Source organism: Panthera tigris, chromosome B4, assembly GCF_018350195.1.
Source record: "Panthera tigris isolate Pti1 chromosome B4, P.tigris_Pti1_mat1.1, whole genome shotgun sequence".
Taxonomy (NCBI): Eukaryota; Metazoa; Chordata; class Mammalia; order Carnivora; family Felidae; genus Panthera; species Panthera tigris.
In genome coordinates, this window is record NC_056666.1 from 37,944,409 (window position 1) to 37,964,334 (window position 19,926).

Sequence of the window (19,926 nt, forward strand, 5' to 3'; positions counted from 1 at the left end):
GATGTTTATGGACTGGTGAGTGATCACTCCTGCTTTACAAGGCTGGCGGCGGTTTGTGTCATCCACCGCTCTCTGGCATCACAGCCACACATCGTTCCGTGGCCCTTCTGGGGGCTGTTCCTCAGGCTTCCTTCTGGCCGCCTCAGGGCCACTTTGGACTCTCTGAGGGGGTTCTGGGCTTGTCTCTACATCCTTTTTCATCCCCCTCTCCCCCCACTCAGTTTGAGAAGGCAGAGAAGTGCTAGCACCTGAGAAAGTTGATCTGGGACCTGCCGTCAGATTAGAGGCGTCCAGAGGGCTCAGGGGCTGGGGTGCAGGTGGAGGTGGGGGAGGTGAGCCACGGTGCTCTGCAAGCCTTTCTCCCAGACAGAGGAGTGGTTGCAGAAGACCGGAGTTTAAAGGGGCTGTGTTGGGGGAGCACCAGGTGGATACATCCCCTTCCCTCCCATTTCTAGCCCCTGCCCTTTGCTCTCTAGACATCAGCTGTATCAGGGACTAGGCCTGCTCTCAGCACCCTCTGGAGCCTTTGGAGCCTGGGGACAGACGCAGCCTCTCCCTGCCCCTAGGGCTGGTCACCCTGGAGTCCCACAGATGCCTTCGTTCGAGTGAGCCCCTGGGCAGGGCACATGCCCTCTGTGCTGAGGTCCAGCCAGGAAGTCCAAACACATGGGCAGTGCTTCAGCGAAGCCAGCCTCCTCCCCTGCTGGGGTTGGAGGACCCCAAGCCCTATGTGCAGCCGGCTGGGGGCCAGGACTGCTGGTGACTGCATCTTTGCCTGCACCCCTGGAAGGGTGGCCAGGGGCTGTCCTCAAAGTCTCCAGTGAGGTCTCCCTCATCACGGACTCTTTCATCATCATGTACATCTTAGGGTTCGAGGGCACAAGAGGTATTATGACAGGACCCGTGGCCACTCTGACCTGATGGGGGGGGCGTTCTGGTGAGTTGTCCCCAGAAAACCCCCTAACAAGGGGTTACCACGGTCTCAGTGTCTCCACAAAGTTCTCTGGAGAGAAGTGGACTCTTGAAACATATAATTTAAGAGGTCTGTCAGCCTCTGAGTCTTGCAGCAAAACCAAACACAGCATCCCTGAAGCTTGGCCAGGTTTAAATGCTCTCTCCTAGAACCATCTGAGAAAATAACCTCATTCTGTGATAATCAAAATGTAACTGGGTTCTAGATATGCAAATGCTTTATGTAATGTTTATTTGGAGGAGAATTCGGCTCAGAAATATGAGTGTGATCTCCCTGTCACCTATGTAAGCTGGTGATATTGGGGGCTGCGAGGTGAAGATGTGAAGAAATTGGAGGCTTTGAGAGAAAAGTGTGGGGTCAAAAAAAGAATGACCGATGAGTCCTGCTGTTTCACCTTAAATTATGCACAAGCTCTATGTGAGCCAAAACCATGGGGGGCTGCCTGCCAAGCCAGTGGGGGTTTCGGCTGGATTACTAGAAGTATAGGACTCAGAATGTAGGAGGTGAGAGGGGTATCTTTGTACTCTGTGCTATCCCCTCAGTAGCTGGAATCTGATTTTGAGTGTGGGACAGGGATGAGCAGTGGAGGGTGACTCAGAGGCAAAGCTGTAAAAGCCCTTGAATAGACCAGAAGACTTGGGAAAGGACCGTGAGATACAGGCCTTCCAATATTTAAAAGCCTGCCACACTTGTTCTTGGTGGCTGCTTAGGCAAAGCTAGGACTGATGCATGTGCGTGTCAGCCACAAGGAAGTGCGTTCTTGAGTTAATAAGAAAGAATTCTTGAGGACCCAGAATTGGACAAAGACAGAATGGCGTGTACTGACTATTGATGGATGTTGAACGCCACGACCCTGGGGTGCTCAGGCGGGGGCTGGTCTGTGGGGACCAGGGACAGCCTCACAAAGGAGACTTCTCGCTGAGTGGCCACTTCCCCTCTGCGCTCTGATCCTCCTGCCTGCCGGGTGACTTTGGCAAAGACATTGTCTGGCTCCCTCCCTTCCCCCCCTTTATGGCTGTGACACTGAATGAGCTGCAGGCCCCTTGGAGCGGCCCCACTCCTGGTGCTGATGTCCTGTCCCTTTTCCCTGTGATGCAGTTCTTGGCAGGACGGCTTCTCCTAGGACCAGGCAGGACCATTACTAGCTGCACGTCGGGCTGTGAAATTAAAGTCATTTTGGTTTTCTTTTTTATTCTCCACATCCACTAATTTATTAAATGCCATTAAACGCTGCACTTGGCCCTGGCTCATAGAGAGCACTGGGGAGTGTTGAGACCTAGTGTTTGGAAAGCTCCTGCAAAGCAGAGGGGATGAGGCTGGCAGGGGGCAGGGGGGGTTGGGGGGGGGTTCTGCAGAGACACATGAGGCTGTGAGGGGCAGACAAACAGATGACTCACACAGGCAAATAAGGGGTTCAGGGGGCTGAGTTGGGAGTAACTTGGGGCACTTGGGGGTTCTAGGAACAGGGACAAGGGGATGTGTGGGGGGCTTCTTATTCAGGTGGGTCTGTGTGTCTGGTTCTGGTCCTGTTTCCAGGCTGTGGCCTTCTCAGGCCTTCCTACCCGCATCCATCCATCCATCCATCCATCCATCCATCCATCCATCCATCCAGCTAATGTTTATGAAGTATCCCAGGCGTGTTCTGGGCCCTCCCAGAGGAAGAATGGAGGAGAGTGAGCCTGACTCCCAAAGTGCTGGTGTTTCGTTGCGGGGGGCGGGTAACAAGTTGGTACAGAAGGCTGGGCAGGTCCCCGATGTGCTGCTCTGGGCCCAGCCCTGGCACAGGAGGTCACCCCCAGAGAAGGCCACCCCTGCACGGGGCAGAGACGGTTGGCAGCTAGGAGGGGACACAGGGAGTGGCTGTCCTGTGCTCTGAGTCAGGGGTAGAAGCTAAGGAGGGAGGTTGGATTGAAGGGGAAATCACAGGACTCCCCACCCCAGAGAAATGGGATGCCTGCATGAAAAATACATAAGGACACAAGGCAGAAACATATATTGAAACTACAAATCAATAAGATTCAAACTGAAGATGAAGAAAAATGCCACGGGGATATTCAGCTAATTACAACAGGCTTCATAACTGAAGTAAGTCTGGAGTGCTTGTTCACTATATGGCTGTGGCCTGGCTGGGCCTCAGTTTACTGGCTGTGCATCAGGCCGATGGGCCCAAGGGTGACCAGGAAGACCCTGAGATGGTCCCCTGAAAGGGCCTGCACTTTCTCCCTCTGCAGAGTCCGTGAAGGGCCTTAGGAGAGCCCCATAGGAGGGACACCCCAAGGCATTGCCAAGGGTAAAGCACTGTTCTAGGCTCTGGGGATTTAGCAGTGAACAAAACAGACCCAAATCCCTGCCCTCACAGAGATCCAGGCCACAGGCAAGCGCAAGGATAGGAACTTGTTTTCTCACATTTGGACGTGGATTTATTTGGAGCGCTGAACTGAGAATATTTAGAAATGCCCTCGGTTGGGGGAGGGGGCAGGGAGCAGGAGGGCTTGCTATTCAGGGTGGTCACTGGATCCCCCCCTGCTTGGCGAGGGTTGATGACCAGGTCTGTCTGGCTGGTGACCTCAGGTTGGTTGGTGCTGACTTGGCTAGATTTTGGTTCCCTGAGTCCTTGGAGTCTCTTCCTGCCCTGGGTTTGACTGTAGCTCGGTCATCTTAGCTGAGACGGTCCTTTGCTTTGGGAAGGGAATCTTCCTGAATGCCACCAGCTAAGTTCTCTGGCACTGCACACCTTGTCTCCTTCCTGTGCTGGGCACCGTCCACATGGGGCAGTGCTCCTCCCCACCCCCACCCCCCCATGCCTGCCACTCCCTCCCCTGCCTGCCGCTCCCTCCCCTGCCCCTTGCTCTGGCTTCCTGTCTGTCTTCTTGCCTTCCTGCCCAGCAAACCTTTTCTGCTGTCATCCCCTCCCTCCTGCCCATTGCCATGCACCAGACATTGACCTCTCCCTGTTCCTGCCCTGGTTCTCACCAGCTCCCCGGATAGAGTCTGGCCAGCTCTCCACTCCTCCCACATTTTACTGTCCCTTTCAGAACTAGGACGCTGCCCCACTCTTGGAGGGAATACACTGGGTTCTTTCTGTGATGGCTGTTTCCTGGAGGTGATTGCCAGAGGGTGGACCCCTGGCATGGGGAAGGGGCTAGGGCAGGGTTTCTTGACCTCTATCCACATTTCTGGCTGGGTAGTTCTTTGTGGTGGGAGACTGTCCTATGCATTATAGGTTGTTTGGCAGTAACCCTGGCCTCTACTCACACAGCAGTAGGAGCCCCACACTCCAAGTTGTGATGGCCACAAGTGTCCCCAGATGTTGCCAGGTGTCTGCAGGGGGGCAACATCACTCTGGGTTGAGAACCACCGGGTAGGGACATGAGAGCATCATGTTTCAGGCTTGGCTAAGCCCGTGCTGGCAGGGACCTGAAAAATTCTCTAGTCCAAATCCTACATTTTAAAGGAAATTGGGCCTCAGAGAGCTAAAGAATTGTAAGGTCACACAGGGGAGCAGCATGATGAAAGCAGCATCTTAGAAAAAGGATTCAGGCAGCTCTATGTCGGCTGGGCTGAAAAACAGGCCAGAGGCAGGCAGGGGAGCAAGGCTGGGACCGGGCTTGAGGCAGGGGCTAAGGCAGTGCCTTTTACTGGTCGGCCCAGGCTCGGCATGCACTGGCCGGTCTCCTGGCGTCAGGTACAGAGGGGCTCCACACCAAAGGCGGGCCAGGGAGCCAGGTCTGGGTCCAGCCTGGCAGTGCCGTGGCCTTGCTGTCCTAATCTGTAAACTCAGGGCCTGATTGGTCATGTTTTCTTCCCACCTGGAGGCTCTTGTCCCTGAGTGCACTGAGATCCCACAAGGCCTCATTCACTGAGCTAGCCCCCTTCACCCCAGGGCTTAAGTACACGCTGTGTGTGGGGACTGCCCCACCTGGAGGCAGCAGGTCTCACCTGGGGTCTAGCCTGGGGCGTGGTGGGACCTCAGACAGGAAGTGGGAAAGGAAGCACGCATGGGGACAGAGCCACAGTGCTGTTCTCTTACCGTGGTAGAGGGAGGCTGCTGGGTGGGACTTTGGGAAGCTTGCCGACCAACTCAGAGAATATGAAGCAAGATCATAGAACCATTTTGAGAGGGATGACCAGGTCCTGGGAATTTCTGAACTGTTGAGGTTTTCCCAGAGAGGGGCTCCTGGACCTCCTGGCAGTTCTCCCCAGGAGGGAGATAGAGAAAAGAGGTAGAGAGGGCCCCCGCCAGGCCCATGCCCAGTGGGCACTGGCTTCCAGAAAAAGCTGCACTGTGACTGAGGAGGGTCTTGGGGGCCCTGGTGTCCCCAATGCAGGGTGGTAACGGCATCTTGCCGCTCCGGGGGTCCCACAGCCAGGTCTCTTTAACAACAGGCTCCTCTACCTGCAGTGAGTGACCTGGCAGCCACGGGGTTTCCTCTCAATCATTCCAGGCTCTGGCTTTTAGAGCCATAAATCTTCAGCATGAAGATCATGAATTTCCATGGTATGATTAATGAAAGAAAAATTGAGACGGCAGTATAGGAACTGACCAGATTGAAAAAAAGTCAGTACGAGAAGTTGGATGGAAGTTTCAGAGCTTCTGACCCAGCCTGGAGAGCCACCTAGTGGTTACAGGGGTGGTGGCAACCATCCCCCCCCTGCAAAGCTTGGCGGGTACCCCATTGGCTGGGTGTTCTAGGCCTGAGTGTGCCCATACCTGGGGAGCCTTGATGTAGTTCCACTGGGACTGCTCCCAGGTGCAGGAGGTGCAGGACCACTCCATGGTGTGGGGGACCCGGGAACCTGCTCCACTTCCTCCTGTTCCTCCCCGGCTCCTTAAACCATCTCTGGCTTAATAATACATGGGAATGCCTGCACTTCTTCCATCATGCCCTATCTGGGTCACCTTTCTGGTTCCTCATTTATGAAAATCCTACTCATCTTTTAAATCCCAGCAAGTCCTGTCAATCCTACCTTACAGATAAACCTCCTTGTACCGCTGTTCACCACTCTTCCAGAGCCACCTGGTGTAGGTCACCCCCAGCTCTTGCCTGATCCCTGCCGTGGCCTCCTGATTGCGCCCTGGGCTTCCCCCTTTGCTCTCTGGTGGTCTTCTCTGAGCAGCAGTCTCAGAGATCTATTGGAAATATAAACCATGTCACTCTCCAGGCCTAGGGGCATCCCACCCTGGTTTTCTTAAGTGATGCCTGCAAGGTCTTGTCTCATCTGACCCCTGCCACCCCACCTACTGGTCCCCCACCACTGTCACCTCCTCCACTCTGTTGCAGCCACCTGGGAAGCTTGCTTCTCCCTGGGCTGGCCAGGCTCAGTCCTACCTCAGGGCTTCTGCACCTGCTGTTCCCTCTATCCAAAACATCCTTCCACCACTTCCCCTCTTTATTTGGGTCCCTACTCAGATGCCACCATCCCTGACCACTCTGTCCCCTGAAACTTTCTAACTCGTGGCCATCCTCATTTTCCTTCACAGCACGTACCATCACCTGAGATTCTATCACTTGTTTGCTTATGTAGCATCCGTGTGCTCTGTAAGAATAGCCTGTTCGTGAGTGAGGCAGGGAGGGGCGGGGAGGGGGGGTTGCCTGTGCTGCTACCACCTCCACCCCAGCACTCAGAACGGGCCCTGGCACTTACTACATGGGTGCTCTGTTTGGGTTTGTGGACTGCATGAGGGAAGAAAATGCCACCCCTGAGGGGCAGCCTGTGCCTCTCCCCCTCAACCTCCAGGCATGCATGTGAGAACTGCTCTCCCCCTACTCGTGAGCCGCCTTGTCTTTGCTGGGCCATCTGTGTCTCCCCTCGGAAGCCGGAGCAGCTCGAGAGCGGGGATGTGCTTGGTTCCTGGGGTCATGGCACAGCCCCGGGCACATGGGAGCTGCTCAGCAAATGCCTTTCGGAGACCAGCACCTGGTCATGGCCATGCACTTCACATGCTTTCTTCCATTTAAATTCTCCCAACAGTCCAGAAGGTGAAGGCAGGTGGTGTCATTCTCATTGGGCATAAAAGGAGTTTGCAAGGTCGCACTACCAGGAAAAGCTGGAGCCGGGTGTCAGATCCACATCTGTACCTCCTGAGCCCTTACGTGTATGCTTTTGCCCTGCGTGGAATGTTGTGGTCCCCCACCTGCCCCAGGTCCAGCCGTGCTCTAGAGACTGCCTCCTCCAACTGACATCTTGGGCCAGGACAGTGGTTGCCTCCTCTGAGAACTCCTGAACTATTTATTTGGCACCAGTGTATACTGCGTGGGGTCGATGCTGCTTTTTTATTGTTCCTGTCTATGCAGCACAGAGGTCCCAGGAAGGCAGGTCTCGAAAGTGGCTGTGGCTCTTCTGGCACAGGATGCCGCAGCCTTCGGTACTCAATAAATATCGGTTGACAGATTGATTGGCTCCTCAGACTCCGCATATTTCCTCAGAGCTGCCGGAGGGAGCGGGGTGAGTGTCAGCTATACGGAGCATAAAATAAGGCAGCTGTGGAGACCCACAGCCAGTGAAACCCAAGCGTCCCCAGGTGAAGCGGTGGCGTCGCGGGCCCAGGGGGGCCGTGGAGGAGAGTCGGTTTTCAGGGCCAGAGCGCGGGCTGCTGGCTCACATGGATGGAAGGCGAAGGCAGTGATGGATTCTCATGGCCTGCACGTCGGCCAGCCCGTTGAGTTCCTTTCACCTTCCATCTGTGGGAAATTTGTTCTTCAGGCTCCTGAGAATAGTGGGCAAATGGCCCTGCTGGACAGGGCAGGAAAACGTGGTCGCCGGAAGGCCTGGCCCTGAGAAACCGGACTCAGAGAGTCTTCCTGGCCCCAGAGACGAGTCTTGACTCACCTTCCCTGGGCACCGCGCTCCTCCTCCCGGACTCCTTCCTGAATGCCAGGGCCTCTCCACTGACAAGTGGGGTAACCACAGCCACTCATGTGTGTCTGGGACCGTCAGTGTTTGTTACAGGATTTTGCCTGTGTCGTTTAAAATTTGATCCTCACAGTGACCCTAGGAGGTTTGTGAAGCTGGCAGGGTGCCATTTGCCAGATGCGGAGACTGAGACGTGGAGAGACTGAGGGTTTGTCTGGGCCTCAGAGCCGACACGATTAAGGCCCATGGCCCTATCTGACCTATAGCCCCATTCTCCCCCTTTCCCAGTCTCAGAGTTGGAGGTGGGGACATGCAGCCTTTTGGGTTCCGTGGAGATGAACACAAAACGGTGCTGATCTAATGGCTTTCTTTTCTCTCCAGCTCTGTGGCTGTGGGCTGCTCGGAGTGGGCATTTGGCTATCTGTGTCCCAAGGCAACTTTGCCACCTTCTCCCCCAGCTTCCCCTCGCTGTCTGCAGCCAACCTTGTCATCGCCATAGGCACCATTGTCATGGTGACAGGCTTCCTCGGCTGCCTGGGGGCCATCAAGGAAAACAAGTGCCTCCTTCTCAGTGTAAGTGAACTCCATACCCGCAGCCCTCTGAACTCCCTGCATCCGGGTCACGGAGACAGGCAAGGCCTGAGACAACCGCCAGCCTATTAGATGCCCGACAGAAACTGCTTCTAGGATGTTCTCTGCCCGATCACACCCCTCTTCCTCACGATCGCGTATCCCGACCCTAGTTGTCCCTTCCACTCCTTGATTGGCTGTCTCCTTCATCTGCCTCCCTTAGCTATCAGAGACTCCTCAGGAGCCGTAGCTGGCCTCTCCCATACTTGGGAAGCCCTGTCTAGGTGCTTCCTGTCCCCAGCTCCCCTAGCCCTTGTGTGCACCCCATCCCTGGCCGTGACCACCACCATGTGCCCACACCGACACTCTCTCTGCAGTTTTTCATCGTCCTGTTGATCATCCTCCTAGCAGAGTTGATCTTGCTCATCCTCTTCTTTGTCTACATGGACAAGGTAGGCCTTACAGGAAGGGAGGGGCATGTGGGGTGGCAGTGGGCTGGGGTCAGGACAAGCCAGAGGAGAAGCGTGGACAGAGAGTACCTATGAGGAAGGGAGGAAGGAGAATGGCAGCAGGAGAGCTGGGAGAGGTCCAGATGAAAGGCTTTTGGTAGGGGGGAGCATGGGGAAGGTGACTTTGAGGGGAGTGTGAGGGGTTTATTACCTGTGTAGTCTTAGGAATCCTCTGGCATTAGTGAGCTCCCCATCACCGGGAGCATTCAAGCATAGTTGTGTGGAGCACTCGGAGAAGGGACTCAGGGGCCTGCCCTCTACCCGACAGGTAAATGAGAACGCCAAGAAGGACCTGAAAGAAGGACTATTGCTGTACAACACAGAGAACAACGTGGGGCTTAAGAACGCCTGGAACATCATCCAGGCTGAGGTGAGGGGCTGGGCCTGGCAGGGCGGGGGGGTGGGGGGGCGCGGCTCAGACTCACCCTGGGTGACTGAGGATGCATCTGGAGAGGGACATGCAGCTGAGGGAAGGAGGGGGAGCAGGGCACGGGAGCGGGAGCGGTGGCGAGTACCTAAGTGGGTACAGGGGACCAGGGAGGACAGATAATCTAGAAGAGCAGATCATCCAGGCCCTTCTTTTCTGAAGCTTTGGCATGGATGACAGAGTTTGTTGCCCTGATTATGGGTCAGGAAGGAAGGCCTTGATTCTAAGAGGGGAACGAGTCAGTATAGCCCAGAGGTCCCTCGTTAAGCCCTGGGAAGGGGCTGGCAGCCAGCTTGGGACGATCCACAAAGCAGAAGGGTGGTGGGCAAGCAGAGAGCACTCCTGCCTGGTGTCCAGTGCCCAGCTCAGAGTGGCAGGTGGGTGTTACCTTGTCTGCATTCTGGCCTCCAGGAAGGGGCCGTCACTTCCCTTTAGGGCCCAGCTGAGGCCCCAAGAAGGAGGCCTTTGTCTCTCCTCTGCTGAACCGCAGGGAGGCAGCTTTCGTGGGGCCAGGATGGTCTAGGCAGGGGGAGGCACAGAGGAGGCCCACAGGCAGTGACGTGTCTGACCCCGTGCCTTCCCACCTGCAGATGCGCTGCTGTGGCGTCACCGACTACACAGACTGGTACCCGGTGCTGGGGGAGAACACAGTGCCCGACCGCTGCTGCATGGAGAACTCCCAGGGCTGTGGGCGCAACACCACCACCCCTCTGTGGAGAACGGTGAGTCTGGAAGCTGCTTCCCCAGGTCCCCCTCCCAGAAGCCGGTGTGGAGGACAGTCTGGCAAGAGGACACCTGCAGGGGAGGGTTGCCTGGGACAGGAAGAAACTGGCTTAATGGAAGGTGGGGTGGGGGACGTGCAGGACCGAAGCCAAAAGGCCGGTGGCCATTGGGAGGGCTGGGCCTGCAGTCGGGAGTGTCTGAGGGTGGAGGTTGAGTGGGGGTCGGAGGCCGTGCAGTGGGAGCCTGTAGGTGGACCCCTGGGTGGGGAGGGGCGGGGCCTGCTCAAAAGCTAGAGGACTGGGGCTGAGGGTCAGAGAGGGGCAGGAGACAAGAGCAAGGACAGGGACAGAAGGGGACGTGAGGTGGGGGCTGGGCAGGAAGAGGCACTCACAGTCCTGCGGTGCCTTAACCTTTGGTCCTGCTCCCTAGGGCTGCTATGAAAAGGTGAAGACGTGGTTTGATGACAATAAGCATGTGCTTGGCACGGTGGGGATGTGCATCCTTATCATGCAGGTAAGAGGGCTGTTGGAAGCCTCGCAGCTCGAGCTCCCAGCTGGACCTAAGCCAGAGGCAGAAGACGAAGCGCACACACACACGCACACGCACTAAATAGCTGATCCCAGCAGCCTGGAGCCCCTGCACTGTCCTGCTCTGCTCTGTCCTGAGGCCTCCATCCCAACGCCTGTCCCAACCCCGTAGGCGCAGTAGGGCTCTGCTTCCTGGGCATCCGTTCCGAGCCTGGGGCCTGGGGCCGGCACCGCGCAGATCCCCTGTGTGGGTCTGCTTGACAACACGCCTGCCCTACTTCACGGGGACACTTACCCTAGGACTGAATGGAACCCAAGTCCTCAGGTAACACTTGAGGTGTTCACACTCCCTGGGTGTCCGTTCTGGCCTTGGCACCCATTAAATGTGAATGAGCCGGGCAGGTTGCTAAGCGTCTGTGCCTCAATTTCCACATCAGCATAATGGGCATGATCATCACGCCACTTCTTAGCATGAAGTGAGCCCCATGTGTGGAACAGGGTGTAGAGCAGTACCAGGCAGCTAGGACGTGCTCAGTAGGTGTGAGCTGTTCCTAGCAAGCATTCGGTGCCCAGCTGCCCTTTGCAAGCCCTGCATTCGGTGCCCAGCTGCGCTTTGCAAGACGGTGGAGGGGGACCAGGAGGGAATCCTGCCTCCCTTCCTAAAGATGAAGGTGGCATGGCCGGTGGGGAGCAAGAGTCCCCTGACCTTTCTGGGGATGCGCATTTCCGGGCTCTGTCCTTGGTCCATTTATGTATGGCTCCAACCTGAGGCGAGCAAGAGTCTTCAGTGCCTGATTCTCCCTGGAGCGCTTGAACTTGACTGGCTGGTCCACGGGAAGATGGCTGACATCTTGTATCTTTCTTGCCCTAAACTCTTGGGTCTGGGGTCTGATCGTGTCTGATTCATCCAAGCTCAGCAGACAAGCCCGCTCAGCAGACAAGCCCGCTGTCACTTTTGCAGAGCTCTGATGTGAGATGAGCACACGGGGGCAAGATGCTGTTCAGTATTGAGAAGAGGGCACCTCTCAGCTGACTGCTCAGGCCTGGACCAGAACGCCAGAGCATCACCAGCCAGGGTCTCCTCCAGTTACGCCAAACCACGAGAGGCACGCAGCGTCTCCCGGTCCCTAGCTTTGTGGTGTGTGCCCACGGCATGCTACCCATAGTGACAGTGAGGCCCCAGGCTGGCTTCCTCCTGCACTGCTCTGGACCACCACCCCCTTCAGGATTCAGGAGTTGAGGGAACACAGAGGAGTGTTAATGTTGTCGTAAGCACATCGGTGGTGAAGACACACTGGCTGCACCGTTTTGGGTGTATCCACATCGTGTATTCCAGAACCGAACGGAGGGACTCGGCTTGGGTTTTTAACCTTCCTGTCCCCTTCCTGCCCCCACCTCAGTCCCGTGGTAGCTACCAGTTAGGGCCGGGTCCTTTGTGCTTTGGGTCCTCACAACAGAACCCTGAAATGGGCAGATTCCTGAGGCTCAGAGAGGTTTATGATCTTCTGTACAAACAGCTCTGAGGGGCTGAGCTCAGCTGTGTGTGACCTATTCTGTCCACCACTGGCTCCCGTCCGCCAGTGATTTTCAGGCACACAGGTGGGTACCCCTGCTTGCCCTGGGGCTTCTGTCCAAAACCCTCTCCCCCATGTCTTTCAGATTCTGGGCATGGCCTTCTCCATGACCCTCTTCCAGCACATCCACCGGACTGGTAAAAAGTACGATGCCTGAGCGGGCTGGCCGGGAGCACCCCAGCCCCCACGCAGACACTGTGCCAGGGAAGAAGATTTGAGCTTTGTGTTGCCTGCCCGCGCTCTCCAGACTGCTGACCCCTGCACCCGACTCCCCCCGCAGCCCACCCTCCCCCAGCCCACCCCGCCTCAGCCTTCTTGGTGGGTGGAGGGCCAGGGAGGAGGAGGCGTGGAGGAGGCACACAGAGACCTTGGGTGCTGGGGGCGCCTGGATTCCTGCATCTGTGTATTTGCCAAAGAAGACAGGGTGGGCCGGGTTCATGCTCCAGGAGCCCTCCAGCACTGATGTGTTTCTGCCTCTGCCCTTCCTCACGCTGACACTTGGTCCCCATGTGGGTGGGGTGCAGAGTGCTCCCTCCTGGTGGAGAGACTGTCCACAGAGCCACAGGTGCCCACCGCCATCCATGGGAAAGCTGGCGGGGGGGGGGGCGGGGGTCTGACTGCCTCTGGGCAAGGCCCCCAGGAGCATCTTGCCCAGGCTTTTTATACCTTACAGTGTAACTTTTTTATTTTATTTTACTCTGATTCTGATTATTCAGGAATATTATCTTCCAGATAAGTTTAGGGTTAGCTTTCTGATTTATAACTTTTTACTGCGTTGATTTCTGTAATGGTTTGATTTTTTTTTTTTCCTGAGGGTGGGGGACAGGTGCGGGGAGAGAGGATGTCCCGTCAGGTTTCAATCAGGACAAACCACTGTGCAGCTCTCAGGAGTCCCCGGGGAGATGCGCCAGGCCTGTGTTCAGGACGCACTGAGTGGGAGGGAGAGTGGGCCAGGGTGTGCGGGGCCCGCATCGGTGGCATAGGAGCCTGGATGAGGCGTGTGCAACAGAAAGGCACAGAGCAGCATGGAGGGGCACCCTGCCCGGGGGCCATAGGTTTGCTGATGCTGGCTCCAGCGGCCCGAACAGTTGGGGGTCCATGGGGGGCCGGCAAAGTGCTTTGCCAGGAACGTGGCCAGGGCCGTTGTGGGTCCTTCTGCTTCACCGATGAGCAGTCTTTTCTTTTTCCCGTCCTTCCTTCCTCCTGCCCTCTGCTGGCACCGGAGGCTCCCCCTTCCGCCCCATGCGGGCATATTCCCGCGACAGGTTCTGCAAACCCCAGTTACTTTCACAGACATTCCTGCTAGAAACTCTCGGACAAATACCTCTCTAGTTCAGATGCTGCTCACTTTCTCACATTGCTTCTGGAAGGGGAAGCATTCCTTACGTTTTGCTGCTCAGACGGTGGCAGAGGTCCCGTGACCATCAGGAGGGGAAGGTGGAAGTAGTGCCCGTGATCATTCCAGCTGTACTCACTGGGCTGCACATTCCCTGCCGAGAGGGAGGGGAAGATGACCAGGGGGTCCCGGGACCCTCATCCCCTTCCTCAGGGTTCATTGATGGTGGGGTGGTGGCAGGTCTGTCCTCCGTGGCCCCGAGGAGAAGCACAGGGAGGTCAGACTGGATCTTGCTACAGCAGCCCCAGGGAGAAACAGCCAAGTCACGGTGTAGAAGCTGAACAGGCCGGGTGGGGTATCTGACTGCAGCAGGGGGGCCCTCAGGCTTTAAGCTGGTCTGAGTGTGTTTGCAGTTAAAAAACTAAAGTCAAGAATTCATGGGACTGAGCTTGCAGAGGCTGTCCACTGGCCGGCTAGGATCCAGTGCGCTTCCCCGACCCGGCCTCACGTGGGGCGGCTGCCTGTTCCCTGCACCGTTTGGCTCAATACCTTGATTTCTCACCAGGCCCACATCTCCTCTCCAGCCTGCACTTGTCTGCTCCAAAAGCTGAGACCTGGCCACCCAGCCAGCAACTCCTGCACCTGCCAAAGTAAAATCAGGGGGGACCAGAAGTATGGAACTTTTGGTGTTCAGGAGTCACGATTTTGGGGGATGAGAAGTGGAGAGTAAGGTGGGCTCAATGAGTCAGGCAAGGACCCCCCCCCCCCACAGCCCACCCCACGACAGAAGTGAAGGTGCCCATGGCAAAGCTGGGAAGGTGGGTCCCTGGGGGGACAAAGGGGCCAGCACATGCTGGAGCCAAACTGCCTTCCTGGGTCCTCTGGTGCCATCTTCCTGGTGCGGGACTTCAGCTGCCTCCCTGGGGACTCCCAGCTGCAGAGCACAGAACAGACATGCTACTGCGTCACTGTGGAGACGCGCTCCGCCAACGCGCGCTGGAGTCACACAGAAGGGACTGGGTGTGTAATGACCTTGGGGAGGATGGGGCGGGCTTGTTCATGCCTATCAATGCAATTTCAGTTTTTGTTCAAATCAGCAGCAAAAGCCCGACACCTTGGGGGGTGGGTGTGTGTAGCCTCCCTGGCAGTCTTAGTTTCTAGAGCTTCAGGGATGTCCTCTGGCCCTGGAGCCTCTCCCACGGTCCCCCTCTCCCCACCAGCGCCCCCTCACCTGTCCGTTCACGGAGGCTTGTCCACAGTCCCTCAGACCGCCTTCCTGCCTCACCCTGTGCTTGGCCGCTTAGGCATTTGCTCGAGTCTCCTCTGGGGGAAGGCACGAGGGGTGGGGGTACTCTTCCAGACCCCTCGCCCTTCCTGCAGGGTGGATCCCACACATAGAAGGTCACGCCACATGGTGTCTGTGGCAGCCCAGTGTCTTCTCTGTTTCTCCCGACTGTGCTCCCACTGGGGCAGCACTAACTCGATGAGCTCCCTCACGTGTGACTTCCCTCGCCAAAATCAGCGTCAGTTTGGTCAGGTCTGATGCAGTTTCCAGATTTGACTTAGAAGGTCAGGTTCTGGAGACAGCTTCAAGGGGGTGCCGGCCGAGACTTGGCCTTTCCCTGCAGCCATCTTGCAGAGGTGGTGAGCGAGCAGGGACTGAGAACCACCCTTGGGGGGCTGCGGCAGGTGTTGGGGGACAGTCTCCACCCTCAGACCCCCGCTGGAGCACTGTCACCCCCTCCCCCGCACCAGCATGGGCCAGCACCTTGGGCTTTCATTCCAGAAAGGTTGCTGCCCCACCCCAGACCCTCGCGCAGATGTTCTGGTTTGACTTGGACCCGGTGGCCGTCGCTCCTTGCTTTGGTGGCCCCAAAGCAGTCCAGGTAGATGGAAATGGCTGTGCCCTCCTCTGCAGCCCCCTGCCCACCCACACTGGTGGAGGTGCTAACTAGCAGGGACCTGGTGTAGGATGGGTGCCAGGTGCCTGAGTCCACCCTTTGTCCCTCCGCCCTTCTGCGACCGGCCTCTCCCGGTCCTGGTCTCCCCCTCACTCCTCTGCACCTCAGCGAGGCAGTGGTCCCGGCGGGTCCTGGCCTCCCTGCCCTGAACGGGCACCTGAGGGCCAGAGCCAGGGGCTCATGCGCACACCCTGCCCACCCCCGGGGAGCGTGGGAGAGCAGGGACAGCACGCTTGTTGGTTTTAAATGCACTTTTCTGCTTGCAATGCCGTATCTGTGCGTTTCCTTCATCCTGGTCCTGGCTTTATCGAACACCATGTTTTTAGCATGTTTTTAAATAAAAACTGATAATGTGTCAAAAGCACAAACAGGTGGTCTCTTCGTGGTTTGTGTTCACTCTGCCATGACTTCTTGTAGTGGTTGGTGTGAGGGACACAGGACGGATCAGGCACTGGCTCTACCGTTTGTCTAGGACACTCCCACGGCAAGGACTTCATCTCCCCTCCTCGAGCCCAGGTCACAGGTCTGCTGGGGGAGGCGGGGCTCAGTCCCCTCTAGGGGTGCCCTTTGCCCAGTGACTGGATGCGGGCTTGGTCGGGAGCTAGTCTGAGAGGCCCGAGCTCTCTGTGTGAGGGGTCAACTCCCACCTCAGTACCTGTCGCTTCTCACACATGGCCAATCTTGTGGAAAAGCCCAGAAGTGTGTTGGGGGAGGGGGAGGGAGTAAGTCATTCATGGCTTCCTGTAGGGACAGGGCTTAGGTACAGTCTCTCCCCGATCCCTCCGACGTTCTTAGTGGGCCTGACAGCTCTTCCAGGATGAGGGGACCTCACAGCATGACTTGGCCCAGGCTGTGGTCTCAGGGTGGCTCTGAGACAGCCTCAAACAGGGCACAGGAACACCAAGTCAGGATGAGAGGTCAGCAGGGAGGCAGGGGGCATTCAACACCATGTGAGCCCACGGACACTGTGCCCCTGGTCATGGAAGTCTCCCGGTGTCCTTGGCTGGGGTTCTGGTTTGTGGAGTTGGGCTCCCATGTCCTTGGCTGCCACAGTCATGGTGACAAGTTACAGGTGAGGAGCTCAGAGGTCATCCTCATCCGGGACCACATGTACGTGGAAATCGCTGCCAGTGTTCCGGGCTGGGGTGGGAACAAAGAGTGAATGTGCCATGTGGGCCCAGGAGCAGGAGGGGGCTTCTCCTTCCTCTTCAGGGCAGTGGCCGGGTCAGCAGGGTTGCCCCAGAACACCAAACTTTAGGACCCCATCCTGCAGCTGCTGTGTCCCAAAGCCCCCAGAGGTTTGCTGAGGATTGACCCTCTATCAAAGGTCCAGCTAGAATGTAGTCCCTAAAAATCCCCCCCTAAGGAGATTTACCAGAAGGAACCCTGTGGCCGTGGAGCCAGGGGCTAGTCATGAACTAGGGGCGGTGACCCTCCAACATCCTCTGAGCACCAACCAAGTCAGAGGTGTGTGGGTGTAAGCCATTTCCTCTATGCCTACTGTGGTTCCAGCTCCCGCCCACCCACGAGGATGCTGGCCAGGTCCCTGTGCTGTCTGCTTCTGGGGAGCAGAGTGAAGTCCTCTGGATCACAGGACAATGGGATGCACTGACCGTGGGCTCCAGTCAAATGAGCTAAATCCATGGAAGGCAGGCTGCCTGGCTGGGCAGGAGAGGAGACGTTCTTATCAGGACAGGGCTGGGCATTGCTTCTCCCCGGGGATGTCTAATGACTAGGCTAGAGCCATGGGTGGTGGGCTCCTCAGCCCCTGAGAGGGGGTGAATGAGATGACCCTGGGGGCGCTCCCCACCGCCCCGGCCGTGTGCTGTGGTGGGAGAGCTGCCTCTCCATCTGCACTCAGCAAAGGGCACACGAGAAAGATGGCTTGCCAGCAGCAGCACAGTGGGCTTGGTACGCATACGAGAGCTCCTTCAAAATGGCCACGACCAGGGCTTCCTGAGACAAGATGTTTATCCACCCAATGACTTATTGGATGCTAACTTGTACAAGCACCTAGAGTATGTGGTGAAGGACCCAGACCAACCCCTGTGTTTACAGAGCCAGCAATCTGACAGGAACCGCAGAAGAGCAAACAGGATTGCAACTCGGTGCTGTGATCGTGATATTCACGGGTGAGAGACGTGCTGACCCCAACTTGGGGAGCCGATGTCACTGCTGAGAGTTAAAGACAGGAGTTAACCTGGCGAGGATTGGAAGGTGAGCCCTGGTGATGTCATTGGGGCCGGTGCACAGAGCAAGCGCGAAGGGGGGTCTGGAGAGAGCAGCAGCCACCAGATCACAAGATCTTAAGCCAGGTTAGAGCTTGAACTTGAAGCCAAGAGTGGTGGGAGCCCACTGACAGGCTTGAAGCCATGTGCGGCCGGCTCAGATCTGCCTTTGGGAAGGATCGCTTGGAGAGTGGTAAGGTGGGACAGGGTGGATGCTGGGACTTCAAGGAGGGGCTGCGTTAGTGACTTGAGAGGTGACTGAGCCCGCAGGGAAGCGTCAGTGGGAGGGAGAAAAACATCAGGTCTGAAAGACACACAGGAAAATTGAGAGACTTAGTGATTAACTAGATTTACTAGATTTACTTGGGGGGTGATGCTGGGGGGAGAGGAGCATTCGGGCCACTCATCCAACATGACGTCCCTCGCCCTGGACAGGTAGATGACTGCACCAAATGGAGGGTGAGTGTGTTTTCCAGGTTCCGTGCTCGTGTGCAAGCGGAGACCAGTGTGATATAATTAAATCTCTCCTTTGGTTTGCATTGAGCTCTGCAGCTTGCAAAATGCTCTCATATACATGATCTGGCTTCCTCCTGACCTCCACTATTTTATCGGCTGTCATGATGCCTGAACTTTCAATGTTAGGGATGTGCCACGTCTGGGTGCCACTTGTTTGGGAGCTGGAGGGTCTGAATTACTCATTCTGCATATGATACTGCTGTGAGCCCTGGGTAGTCACTGAATGTGTCTTGCTTTCCTCATCTGCAAGTTGAGGACAATACCGATTTTACAGATTTGCTGCAAGGATTAAATAAAACCATGCATGTAAAGACCTCCAGCTTATTCCTAGACCAGGGTAAGTGCTTAGCAAGAAATGGGTCAAGTCTGGGTCCTCAGGAGTCCCCAAACTAGAGGTATAACCCCAAGGAAGAGCGTCCCCCTGCTTGAAAGCTGGGGACACAGGAGAGTAATCGGGAAAGGGGAGTCGGTATATGGGGGCGGGTAGTGAGCCGTGGCGGGGGGGGGAGATGTGTGGGCTCAGTGGGCGAGCTTCCCTCATGCCTCCATTTTGCTCTGGGATGGCCCGGTTGCCGCATTCACTGCTCCACAGAAACAAGAGGGAAGTCAGATTAAATGAATGTCGTTTTGGACACGAAAATATTGGCATTGCAATGGTCCCTTCTAAAGCATTCGGCAAAGATGAGGAAGCTATTGATTTAGCCATCTCGTTTTTGCTGAGTTTAATGACAGCTGTGGAGATGGACTATTGTGTCTCCTTAAGCTAACAAAAATCGTAACGACACTCCACGGGGCACGCTTGGGCCAGTCTCTCCGAAGCTGCTTGTTGGAATCTCCCCTTTGTGGCCCTGCAGACTGCCAGGCAGCTGAGAGCCAGCCAGGGCAAACCCACGGTGTCCCTTTGTTCAGAGGAGAGCGGGAAGCCGGCAGAGCAGGGCCACACTGTGGTCTGTGGCTCGGTCTGCTGGGTGGAGCCTGTTGGTCAGAGATTTCCCTTCTGGCGGCTACAGAGCTGTGAGATCTAGCCTAGCACAGCATGCGGAGCAGGGCCGTTTCGACATGCGGACAAGGCGAGCCTGTGTCCTGGCATTAAATGGCATCAGGAAGCTCCTTGCCCTTTGCCCCAACTTGCCCCCACTGAATTCCTGGGATCCCGACATATTCTCAATACATTTCTTCTCCCTGGAAGGGGACACCAGTTCCTGAAAGGACTCAGCCTTACTTACAGCTTGGCAACTCCGGGAGACATGTTGAATTTGATCTCCTTCCCAGCTTGGGGATCTCTAACCCCCAATTAGGGATTCATGAGCCACTTTCCATATTTTAGAAGGCCGGTAGAGATTGCCTGTGACCTCTTCAAGAGTGCCCAGACTGATGGGAACATAGCCCTGTTGGCTCTGGCCGGCCTGCGCATGTCCTCAGTGCAGTGATGCTGTTTGCACCTTGCTGATGGGAAGGGCCGGACTGAAGCTTTGCTCACCGCCCTCTTCACCCCTGGCCTGATCCAAAAGATCCCTCTGGGTCCCTTGCAGCTGCCTCTCCTTTGCGCCCAGTCCTCGCTCGACAGGGTTTCATCCCGGGACAGAAGGTGAAGGAAAAGGGAAGTAGGAGCTTCCATGTACTTGTTTTTAAGAAGAAGGTAAGTGGAATGATCCAGGATTTGGAGCCTGTGTCTCCTCCACCCCCACCAGCAGCCTCTCTATTCTCAGTTGGGGGGCGGGGGCGGA

At 56.5% G+C, this 19,926-nt stretch overlaps 1 protein-coding gene across 5 annotated transcripts in view; it reads left to right on the top strand.

Annotated features, from left to right (window-relative positions):
* The window catches only part of TSPAN9 (tetraspanin 9), a 202,636-nt gene extending 189,873 nt beyond the window's left edge, over window positions 1-12,763 (top strand). For all 5 annotated transcript variants that reach the window (XM_042991584.1, XM_042991585.1, XM_042991583.1 and 2 more), the window contains 6 exons: window positions 8,210-8,401; window positions 8,776-8,850; window positions 9,176-9,277; window positions 9,925-10,056; window positions 10,487-10,570; window positions 12,244-12,763. In XM_042991584.1, coding sequence (XP_042847518.1) covers window positions 8,210-8,401; window positions 8,776-8,850; window positions 9,176-9,277; window positions 9,925-10,056; window positions 10,487-10,570; window positions 12,244-12,315 — 657 coding nt within the window. In that variant the 3' untranslated portion in view covers window positions 12,316-12,763. The remainder of the gene's footprint in view (window positions 1-8,209; window positions 8,402-8,775; window positions 8,851-9,175; window positions 9,278-9,924; window positions 10,057-10,486; window positions 10,571-12,243) is intronic.
* The last annotated feature ends 7,163 nt before the right edge of the window (window positions 12,764-19,926 follow it).